Consider the following 12,521-nt stretch of genomic DNA (forward strand, 5'->3'; position numbering starts at 1 on the left):
TCGGTGATGTAGACTGCATCACTTATGTTACGTAGGTGTCTTATCTGCAGTATTCTGTTTACCAAACCTGGGACAGTTCAACACATTGTATATGATAAGACTACACCTAAAATAGCAATCTGAACCACCATCCATGGCCCAAACTGCAGGTGAGGTTGATGTATTTTAGCATCTCGTTGCACACGTCCATGTTTCTGTTACATACTCTGAGCTAAAATTCAGACTTTTTTTTTTCTTACTTTTTTTTAGGATAACTTTTTTCTTCCACAAACATGAAGTTTATGCTTGAAAAAAATGTTGAAAAAAGGATAAATATGACATTTAAAGCAACACCAGATAACTTTCTGACCATAGAACTGCTTTGATTAAAAAAGATGACACTATGTGGATATACATATTTTTAAGTTGGAGACAAAAGAGGAAGAAAAAAAAAACAAAAAGGACGTATATAAAAATAACAATGCTAATAATAATTGTAATAATGATGATGATAATTATAATGATACCACCTCAACAATTAGACAATAGGTTAAACAAGCCAAGAGCATGGGAGGCACGCTTGAGTAAATGGTGGACGCCACGCTGGCCAGGACGTACCAGACAACCATCCAACTGATGTTACTGACTGAAGAGACAAGAGCTCGAGACAGGATGCAAGACGGATGTGGAATTAGCCTCATTAGAGGCGCCTAAGTGTGAAAATCTGCCAAAGATTTCTGGCTTAAAGCAGCTTTTAGTCCGTTTGTGTGAAAACATTCACAGTGCAGCAACATGCTCTGGCTGTGCATAACTTGGCACGATAAATTCAAATTTCTATTTTTTAGGAAAACTCTGGTTCTTCTACCCTAAATATGGTATATAGAAGTTTGTGCCAGAATTTCCATTTGCATGGAAGCCCACAGCTGGATCACTGGTTTCAGGCACACCCTCACAGGAAAGAAGAGAGTGGAGGAACTCACTCCACCCTCCCTAAAACCAGCTGTTATGAACATAGCTGTAACGACACAGTTGAAAATAGATCTGTTGTGGTCTGACGGCATTTCATTAAGATCTCAGTAATTTGTGTTAGATCAAATCAAACTTTATATAAATGAGTTTTACTCTATCTGTTTGTAATAATGCTGCTGAAAGAAACCCATCTCTCAGGAATAACACTCTTGTTCACATGCAGCCAATTAAGTATAATTCCAGCCTAAAGATGGTGTGAAGCAGGAAAAGATGAAAATATAAAGTTTGGATAAAGTTATTCTAACAGGTGGTGGCAGGTGTGAGAAGTAGCTGAGATAAAACTGTTAACCTATGAGACTTAAAGGGGGAAAAAAAAGTAAAATGGCAATTTTCTTGATCTTTTTTTAAACAAAGAAGCAAAACACTGCCATTAGGCAACAGCAACAAATCCAGTTTAATAAAGAGTTCTGCTATAAATCAGGACATCAATGAAAAATAAAACATCTGTTTATATTTTTCAATGTTTTACCAATCTTTCTAAACATGAGGAATCCCTGCTTCTCATAGGTCGACATCTGTATTAGGATCCGTCTCGGGAGTTGATTTACTTTGAATCTATGTAGCAAAATATTAGAAATCATAAAATTTTCATCCAGAAATTTTATAGCATCTACAACATAAAACATCACCTGTCCTCGGGCCCTTAAATATAATCGAGGAAAACTCTGCTAGAAACCATTTCATGTGGAAAAAAGCAATAACTGGGAAAGAACCCCTCTTCTAGGCCAGTATAGAGAAGTAACTGATTAGCTACAGTATGCTGGCACCTCTCAAAAATGGTTAAAACACTCCCTTACAACAAGAAACACTCGACAGTTTGAGCTGAAAACACAAGTGATTATGGACAATATGTTTCTGCATTCTGGAATATTACATTTCAGCTCCTTTGTATGATCTGAAATTAGAGGAAGCAGGTTTAAAAGGATAAAAAAAACTCAGAGGTTTAAATGTTAGCCAAACAAAGTGGAGGGTATGAGGTAAGAATCCAGGTGATTATATGTCTAACAATCAGGACAGCCCATCTTTTCACATAGAAAGAAGAGCAAAACAAAACAGCGACTCACTTACTGTAACTCAGGAACAAAGAATGAAGAAGGTGTGGAAATTCACTATATGTTAAAGGGATGAAAGAAGTAAGTGAACTTTTGATTTTAAAGCTGGAATGTGAGAACTTAAGATTTAAACCCTTTTCTAATATTTTTACCATTTCAATATGAGCAGCACCTAAAAGCAAACCAGCATATTAGGAGATTTTGGCTTTTAGTTTTCAAAACTTGATTATAAAACAAAGACCTGCACAAGTCTAAAGAGCGTGCCTGCAACGTAACAAGCTGCTGCACATGGTTGATTGGTAGGAAACAAGGTCCATAAAAAGATAACTGAGTGGAAATAATTACAAAACTCCTTCAAGAAGGTAAATCAACTCACTGTTTCTCCTTTTTATAGACACAAAAGCCAGAACATACATAAATAACACAGAAATCCCAAAGAGTTCAAATGTGGAGGTTTCTACGGTCTTCCTAGTCAATCAGGTGGCTTTCCTGCTGTTCCGCTTTGAATAAAGTACTTTTTTCCATTTTTCTTCAAGTTGAGCTTCCTGCAGTCCATTATTTAGATTCCTTCTACAATCTGCATCCACTGATCTTGAGTATAAGAATCCTGTGTCATTTTTTGTAAAAAAAAATGACAAAATAATAAAAAAAAATGGATCTTGACCAAGAATCTGTCTCTTGATTTTACATTTCCTTCACATAAGTTTGACAGATACAGTTCCATAAGAGGGAAAGTACTTTCAGCATTGAATCACGTTGAGGTAATGTTTTAAGATAATCGAGCTACAAAACAAATCACTTTAAAACTCATTTTCAGGAAAAGCACACACTCAATGACGAGGCTCCACACAAGAAAGCTGGAGCCTGATTAACCAAGATGAGTGAAATATTCAAGCCATCACTAACACGAGAGGAGCTGAAACAAACTGAGTTGTTGTTTTTTTTAACTTTACTTCATCAGGAAAAAAAGCCAAAAATACAAATATTTAATAAGTTTTTCATACGTGTCAAAAAGTCTGTTATAATTTTAATAAAAGGGTTAAATGAACATCCTTTTATTGTGATGGTGCAAAAATTTGGTTGAAACTGCAACTAACAGGCTCAGATTGGTATAAACGTCCGAGTTTCTGTCTGAAAAAGAGGCGACTTGTTGGAGGAAATGGGAATGTAATGGACAGTGAGAGTAGAGGGAGCCGTCCAGGGAAGAGTGGCGTAATATTACACAGCTAAAGAACACCAAGCAAAGCTTTTTGTAAAAAATAAATAGATTTAATAAAAAATATTAAGACTAGGGACACCTGCTGTACTGAGAGAGTAAATAGATCTGGAAATAAATCATTGTTAGCTGTTACTCTTCATGTTCGTAGGCATTTGCAAAAGATTATAGAGATTTGTGAGACAACATAGAATTTGAATATGGTTGAATTTCTTATTATTTGTCACAATTGATAGAAAACTTTTGCCATAAAATCATGAATTCTGGCAGAAATATCACATGATGTCTCTGAGCAGTGAAAACTTAATCTGCCGTTACCATCTGTAAATATTTATTTGTCCCGAGCAAGCTGCAGAGCTGAGGTAAAAGCTGTAGATTTCCACAAACAAATGAATAAACCTGAGTGTGTGCAAGTCCGTGTTCGACATTCCTCACCCCACTCAGGGCTCTCAGCTACAAAACGAAGCATTCACTGGAAACCTCTTTAATATTCAGTGTGTTACTCCAACACACACTAACACACACACACAGAGCAAAGTCTCCATCTCTTCAGAGGACACTGAGCTGTCTTACATTCATTTCCTCAAGCTTTACAGAACAAACCAACCCAGAACTGCTACTTTCTTTAAATCAAGTCCCCAAACTAAACGTTAATGATTTACATGATCAGGACTGACCTCATTTCACAACAACAAAGTCCCCACAATGTGACTGTGTGAACAGATGTAGCAGCACACACGCAAACCTTCTGATGTCTGCACAGGACTGCACGCTTGTTTTCATCACGTAGACCCGACAATAAATTAAATTAATCAACACTTCCTAGCAAGAGCTGATAGAGTGAGCAGTGTGTGTGTATGTGCACACCTCAAACTGAGGCCAGTTCATGCTCATGCCTGGTCCGTGGGTGTTTCTCCACCATCTGAGGTCTTCAGTGTCGTTGGCTGCTCGGATAGTCTGACCCAGGTCCCGGTACAAGTCTTTGAAGCTAACAAAGACAAAATCAGTCACATCTGCATCATTTCTTTCTTTATACTGCAAATCATTTCTTTTTGAATAATAATAATGATTGCACTATATATTATATAGCACTCTTCAAGGCACCCAAAGAATTTATGATGAATCCATTATCCATCCATAAACTGGAGGTGGGACGCTACAGCAGGGGGTAGACTGATTGAAATGTGGCTGCAAATTAGCACCAATGAGTTGGGATGAAGCGAGGATTTAATCATCAACCCTTCAGGTATCAAACCTGAACCACTGCTGTCACCACTAAACGTACAAACTATCACTGGTGCCAGTAGCTAGAATTAGTTTTTCTTTTAAATCAGCTTTAAATAATTTAATATGATATTGATATTGTGAGTGGAAATTTAAAATCAGACCTCTGGGCTTAATGTGTTTTCCTGAAATTTATGGTATTTATGTCCTAATCTGTATATCTGTATGGAAATGCCCTCTTTGACTTGGGACCCCTCCAAAATTATATTCATCCCAAAGTCAACCAGCCTTGGCATCACCACGGATGGTGATTTTAAGCTTGACAAACAGGTCAATGCCATTTTAAAATAGAGGTTTTATCACAATCGTCTTTTATCAAAAGTTAAATCTTTTTTATTTTTTAATCTTTTTGAACAGGTTGTGCTTGATTTTATGTCTTTTTGTCTGGACTATCTCAACACTCATCGGCAATAACGCACTTTCCCCGTCTGCAGTTAGTCCAGAACGGCACGACTTTTAACCGGGGCCAGGAAATGCGAACACATCAGCCCTGTTTTAGCTTCTTTGCACTGGCTGACAGTACGTTTTAGAATTGATTTTAAGATTTTATTGTTTGTATGTAAACCTTTAAGTTAAAGTGCTCTACAACAGTGGTCCAGAAGCTATAACAAGAACAGCTTTATTAATTGATTAAAAAATTCCAATCATAACACACACACATAACACAACATGTCCACAGTTTATTTTTGCTTCTTCTTATCACAGAACCGGTTAGACTGAGTTCTTTGGGGCGACAGTGGCTCACGCATAGACAATGATTCATTCTAAAAGACAGGCTGCGTGCATGTGTGTGTGTATAGTAATTGACTTCAAGTCAATGACAGGCTTTGTTAGAGTCTGCACTTCAGTTAAGGAGAGGTGGCTGGTGGAGGACAGGTGGTCTGTCATTAGATGGGCTGGGAAGCTTCATCATCTCTGCACCATCAACTTCACCCAATCACAAGGAAGCAGAACAAGAACATATTTGTAACTACTATAAAAAAATCTGATCTGATTTGATCTGAGCAGCTACTTCAAGGTCACTTCGATCAAAAACTGGAGTTTAACTTCATGGTAACAGCGGCTTGTTTAAATAAAATGAAAGGTCAAACGTTAATGGACAACAGCATGAGTTTTCTATTAACCCTGTGTACATACACATGTTCCCACACACATCTGAGCCATGACGGCTCTGCATGCCTTCGCTCTGAGTCACGGAGCATAAACCATCTACACCGCGAAAGGCTGATCATTCTGTGTTTGTGTTACCTTTCTTTGGCAGACAGGTCAAGGTGGACATGAATGTCCAACAGGACGTCTTTGAAGAAGCGCAGCCTCTTGCGTTCAGCCTCCTGGGTGAGGTCAAACACCTGCTCCATGTCCTCCATGTAGCGAGGGTTGCAGCGGTTCAGCTCCTCCAGAGCCTTCATGTAGCGCTCCTTCGCCTGCCACACAAACACAGAGCACCAACTTACCCCCACACTCAATCTAAACATGTCACAAATTATAAACAATGATATTCTCCAAACTATAATCCAACCTTTCGCATATTTTCATCTGTTGATATGAAATTAAATGGATGATTCATCAAGATAAGGGACAGGCAGACACATGAATAAGGTCATACTTTGATTGGGCAGCTTGTCTGATGAGTGTTTTGTTTAGAGAACTGACAAATTTCCAAAGCAATTCTATTTTACTGGACACTTTACTGGGTACACCTGATCAGCCAATCACATGACAGCAGCTCAGTGCATTTAGTCATGTAGACGTGGTGAAGACAACTTGCTGAAATTCAAAATGAGCATCAGAATGAGGAAGAAACAGGATTTAAGTGACTTTGAATGTGGCATGGTTGTTGGTGTGAGTATTTACTGGGATTTTCACACACAACCATCTCTAGGGTTTACAGAGATGTTCTGAAGAAGAGAAAATATCCAGCGAGCAGCAGTTGTCTGGATGAGAATGACTTGTTTATGTCAGAGGAGAATGGGCAGAGTGTTTGGAGATTATAGAAAAGAAGCACAAGTCAAATAAGCACTGGTTCTAACCAATGTCTGCAGAGCAGCATCTCTGAACACACAACACGTCCAGCCTTGAAGCAGATGGGCTACAGCAGCAGAAGACCACACCGGGTGCCTCCTGCCAGCTAAGAACAGGAAACTGAAGCTACAATTCACACACACTCACCAACACTGGACAATAAATGGAGAAACGTTGCTGGTCTGATGAGTCTCCATTTCAGCTCCACATTCTGATGATAGGCTCTGAATTTGGAGGAAACATCATAAAAAAAGTGGATCCATCCTGCCTTGGATCAACAGTTCAGGCTGCTATTTGCTTTGGATCCTTCTGAGGAAGACTGCATATGTAGTTTAAAAAGGTCATGGTTACAATAACCTTGTTTTATCTGTATGACAAAAAAGAAGGTAGATACTGTTTTGTGATGATGTGGGGGATATTTTCTTTGGCCACTTCGTACCAATGTGGCCTGGTTTAACCACCACCATGTCCATCCCTTTATGACCACAGTATAGCATCTTCTGATGGCTACTTCCAGCAGGGTAATGCACCATGTCACAAAGCTCAAATCATTTCAAACTTCAGCCCAATAGAGCAGCTTTGGGATGTGGTGGAACGGGAGATATTCATCATGGATGCAGCCAATAAATCTGCAGCAACTGTGTGATGCTGTCATGTCAATATGAAGCAAAATCTCTGAGGAATGTTTCCAACACCTTGTTAAATCTATGCCACCAAGAATTAAGGTGGCTCTTAAGGAAAAAGAGGGTCCACCCTGATACTAGCAAGGTGGACCTAATAAAATAGCTGAGTGTATGTACCCTGAGGTCTAAAACTTTTTATCCACTGAGATTTATATTGCTTGCTTTTATTTATATTCCATTCCATGAATTCCATAAATTCCTGAATTTCCTGGTCAACAGGATTAATATCTCTTATCATACATTTTCATGTTGTTTCCATCAAATTCTGACTGTACCATCCGAATGTGGAGACTCATCAGCAGAACATTTTTCCATCTTCTATTGTCCAGTTTTGGTGAAACTGCATGAACCAGTTTCTTTTCCAAGTATCCAGAAACAAACATTAAAGTGAACAGACACTGCTCAGGTTGTAAGACGCTGATTTAAAGGGTGCTTCTCGTCATCATGGGTTAAGGGCTCTGGGTTGGGACTCCCATAATGTCTCGGGTTGCAAGAAACCACAGATTTTGTTACGCAAACAGTCTGAATAGCTTTGGTTTGAGTAAGTGTTGGTTACTTGGCTGCAGGTGTGGTTTACACAAACTTCAGCTTGAACCTGATCAGTGCGGCTGCCTTTTCTTGCCTCATATTTACGAAACATGTTGCCTGCATTGAATGCGGCAGAAAAAACACATGAATTCAGAGCGGTTGTGACAAGTGAGGTCTGAAGGCTTTTTTCCCAGGTAGTTTTTTTCCTGCAATCTACCTGAATGACTCATGATAGTGTATTTAAATCTGCATTGTTTAAGACTGTGTTGACTGATCCTGAACCAGTCTCAGGATTTCCCTGTTTTTGGCCGATCGTTTCCCTCATCAGCGTCTTCTCTGCTGTCGGGTTTGTGCAGAGTGGGAACAGAGAAGACAAGCCTGGTCATGTTTTAAAGGCAAAAAAAATACACAGGTAAGTTTTACTGGACTCACTGACACACCCAGACGGGTACAGAGGAGCTGCTCATGGGATTGTGTGTGCGTTAGTGTGTGTGCGTGGAGGCTTTGTACTTTCTCGGCGTCCTGGCTGTAGCGCTCCACCCGGCCCGTGTATTTGCGGACTTCCTCCTGAGACTTGGTTGGGTCGGCCTTGGCGTGGGTTTCCCTGGTAACTGCTGTCCATTCCTCCTTCCTGGTCTGGTGATAACTCTTCTTACTGGACTCCACCTTCACACACACACACAAATAATATAGAAGTATTTTCTGGTCAACACATCTGATGCCACGAAATTAATAGAAGATACTCTCATCAAGCCATTATATCCAATTAAATTAAATTTGACCTAACTGTTCCATTTAGAGCAAACGGTAAATAAAGCCATGTGTCACATGTTTGGTCTTATTTAAAACTTAGAATCATAAAATCCTCCGGAATCTAACTGATGTTGATTTTGTTATAATTTTCCAGGAACTTCATGAGTCAGTGGTATCAATAGTTTATTAATAGCAGAATAATTAGTCAGAAAAACACTCAGAATTTACTTTTATTAAAAACAGTGGAAAAACAACAAGATATTTGCAGGTTTCATTGTCAAAAAAAGGGAAGATTTGCTGCAGGAGTTTGTGTTTTGGGGCTTAAACAAAAGAAGTGAAGATATGAAGTCACGTCAGTCCCAGCAGTATGTGTGGGTGTAGATGAGATTCACGACGGCTTCCACTGATATCGCATTGATTACAGATCACAGCATGCAGCTGACTGAAAATCAATACTCAACAGCAACATTCAGTGTCCTTTCAGTCTGAACCCACAGACCAGCTTTTTGTATTTGTTGTGATAATTTGATCCAATTTTTTTATAAATTGAAACACAGCATTCAAAGCAATATAAAGCGGACCCTTTTAATTTAATGATATCACAAACTGCCACAATACAATTTTAATTTGATTCAACTCAGCAGCCAGTGCTCGATACGAGATGATATCATATGCTGATTTAACACAGTCACATCCGTTCACATCAAAATGACAAAAGCAACTAAAACATCAAAATATGATTTTATTTCTAAGCTCATACATTTAGATAAAAAAAAAACAAAAATAGAAACCACATTCTGTATAATGAGCTTTAAAATATTCACATTGTGAAAAGAAAACTGAAGGAGTAAATTTCTGTTTGTAGACATTAAAGCAGGTTATAGTGTAAACTTTCCTCCTATTTAGAGTCTTAAACCAAATATTTGTTGAGCTTGGTTATAATAACCAAGGTAGCACAGACTGACTTCATCACACCAAGACCTTTAGATATAAACATTTTCTTCGTCTAATTAAAATAAGACATTCTGGTTGTTGGAACAAAGCAATGTTTTTTTTCTTAAGCAGATCTTACATCATGTTTGTGTTACACCCTTACTGGTCAACTAGGGGTCAAAGACCTCATAGTTCCAGATTTTCCCAACATAGTGCTTTGCTCTTAGTGTTTCAGGTTTACTTGTTGTTCCTTGAATTTCTAAAAGTAAAATAGGAAGCAGGCCTTTAGCTATCAGGCCCCTTGCTTATGGAACCAGCTCCCAGTTTGGGTTTGGAAGGCAGAAACCTTCTCTACTTTTAATATTAGGATTCAAACATTCATTTTTAATAAAGCCTCTAGTTAGGGCTGGTTTGGTAGCCCTTAGCCATTCCTTTAGGGACTAATTACTTCCCTCCTCCTTTCTCTCGTTAATTTATTTTTCCATGTATTAACAAATTAGAGTTCTAGCACTTGTTGACCCATATTTTCTGTCTCCTCTCCACTCCAACTGGTCCAGACAGAAGGCCGTCCTTCCTGGTTCTGGTTCTGCTGGAGGTTTTCCTTCCTGTTAAAAGGAGGTTTTCCTCGCCAGGCATCCTGTGCAGCTCAGGATGGGGAATTCAGCGAAACATAAGATTCAATGCAATTTGCTGGTTTACTTAGCTAGGCAATTATTTATTATTAACTGGTTTATATCAACACATTTATTGTAAACTGGACTATTGTTGATCATATTATGGAGTTCTTTAAACTGGATAACTGGACTACAATTAATTGGACTGTGAGTAAAAGTGCTTTAAGATGACTGCCATAAATTTGTGGTACAAAAAAAGTTTAAGTGAACTGAACTGAAACTCAACAACTGTTTCTCCGGCTTATATTTAAATACCGATTATATTCACATCATAACAGACTACAGATTAATATCACTGCACTTCAAGTTGTAACTTTATCTATGCTATAATATTCTATTAAATACATCAGTAGTATATCATCATAGTCGTATTGTTCACTAGTATATTTTTATTCCTAGCCATTTGTTATATAAGGTTATAGATATATTGTCTGTACTCTACAAGTGGAATAGCATCTGATCAGAGCAGATCCGTGCTATAACTGATTATTTGGCACCTTGTTTCATTGCTGATATACTGTATGTATGTAGTTTTGGTGTGGTTAAATATCCTTTATAATATGCTGCTAAATATAGAACTCTAAACTGCTTGTCAGTAAAGTTCTAATCTGAACTAAACCTAATCTATTAAACAAAAATCATTGTATGATAAACCGACAATTGTTAGTTGAGGGAAGATACCATGAAACTGGTTGAACTGAAGGTTGACTGGTTTAAAGGGGAAACTGATCCTTCACAAACTTCCCTATCTCAGGCTGGTGTGTTTTGTGCAGAAAAAGCGTCAAATGACGCATAAACATTTTATGCGTCATTTGACGTCGCCTTCAATGTCCCCTTTTTAATGACTCTCTCGTTAATACCATACTTGCCTTGTTGAAATCAAAATTAACAACATCAGTCTTTAAAAGTTCTGTTTTAAACCATTACTTTACTTCTCATATGTAGACTTCCACAAACTGGTTATCTGTACACAGACACACCATTTCCACATTTCAGAGAGGTACATGTTATAGACAGCAGACACCAAACACCAGAAGCCCCTCAGCTAAATCTCACCTCTTTCAGTTTGCGAACCCAGGGTTTCTGAGCTTTGCGGAAGCCGTCATCTGCATCCTTGGTCTCCCTGAAGCCTCCCATCATCTGCTTGTGGAAGGCATCCTTCTGCCAGTTTCGAACCTTTTCACTGTCCTCATCCGCCAGCCGCTCTCGCAGCTCCATATGCAGCTCGCTCAGGCGGTCGGCCGCCTGCATGAAGGCATGCCACGCCTTCTCCAGGGTGCCATACTGAGGCCCTGAGGATACAAGGGGGCAGGAGCTATATTTAAAACATCCAGGTTAGACTACTCCCAAAAAGTGGAGCAAACATTTTTTATTAATGTTTTTATTGTGCTGTTTTTGTAGATAAATAAACAAATTTAACAAACCTTTTTCCACCACGCCCCGCCACCTCTTGGCCCAGTCACTCAGCTGAAGAGCGTAACTTTTTTCTATCTTGGCTCTCTCCTGGAAGCAGCTGACGAGCTCGTTACACAGTCGGTGGCCGTCATCGATGCGCTTCACCGTCCTTTTATAGTTCCCCGGCTGCAGAGACACACACAGACTGAAGTCAAAATTATTACTATCACCAGTTTGCTGCTGGCTCAGCCAACGTTAGCAAACTAACAGAAGGTTTAAATTTACATCAAAATGCAGCAAAAGTGAAGGATGATTGAGAGGTAAAATAAAACCCGGAGTAAAAGAGGACAGAGAGCCGGTGAAAGTTAAAGTGTAGTTTTCCAGATGCAAGGCTGCGAAGCCAGCAGTCTGTCAGCAGGGACTCATTACAGCTCTTTGTCTGCATCTTAACACAGCAGACCAACACACAACCTGATCCCATTGCTTCTATTTCTGCCTGCTCCTGTTTTTGGGTTTAAATTTTGCATGCTGAAGCTTCTGTATTATAATATGTTGGTACTGTACCTCCCAGAAGCTGTCAGAGCTCCCGAGATCGCTGAGGTCTCCATTAGAAGACATGCTGGGGTCGGCCTTACAGCACAGAATGATGGCGGCTGCAGAAGAGACTGCAAGACAGAAAAAAACAAAAACAACATTGATTAATACAAATACAGAGCTAACAAAAGAAGTAGCATTTAAAGAAAATCCCTGCTGTCACATTCCAGTCATCGACTTCAGATCTTGTGAGTGTGAACGAGTATGTGAACGCCCGGAGATCATGCGGGAGTGGAGCATCTTTAAGAATTAACTATTATATATATAACGTAAACAACTATAATGACAATAAAGAACTGATGAAAAAATACAATCAACAGGAATAAATTCTGGATTGCTCTCAAATGTGCATCTCCTTTATGACCTTGGTGCTAGCTAA

General features: G+C 39.0%; 1 protein-coding gene across 4 annotated transcripts in view; it reads right to left on the reverse strand.

The window, feature by feature from the left end:
* Positions 1–12,521, reverse strand: part of pacsin3 (protein kinase C and casein kinase substrate in neurons 3) — a 52,069-nt gene that overhangs the window by 15,435 nt on the left and 24,113 nt on the right. For all 4 annotated transcript variants that reach the window (XM_041989185.1, XM_041989170.1, XM_041989179.1 and 1 more), the window contains 6 exons: positions 12,113–12,213; positions 11,578–11,734; positions 11,210–11,445; positions 8,304–8,459; positions 5,809–5,984; positions 4,144–4,264 (listed from right to left, as the gene is read on the reverse strand). In XM_041989185.1, coding sequence (XP_041845119.1) covers positions 4,144–4,264; positions 5,809–5,984; positions 8,304–8,459; positions 11,210–11,445; positions 11,578–11,734; positions 12,113–12,166 — 900 coding nt within the window. In that variant the 5' untranslated portion in view covers positions 12,167–12,213. The remainder of the gene's footprint in view (positions 1–4,143; positions 4,265–5,808; positions 5,985–8,303; positions 8,460–11,209; positions 11,446–11,577; positions 11,735–12,112; positions 12,214–12,521) is intronic.

This window comes from Melanotaenia boesemani, chromosome 1 (assembly GCF_017639745.1).
Source record: "Melanotaenia boesemani isolate fMelBoe1 chromosome 1, fMelBoe1.pri, whole genome shotgun sequence".
NCBI classification, from domain to species: Eukaryota; Metazoa; Chordata; class Actinopteri; order Atheriniformes; family Melanotaeniidae; genus Melanotaenia; species Melanotaenia boesemani.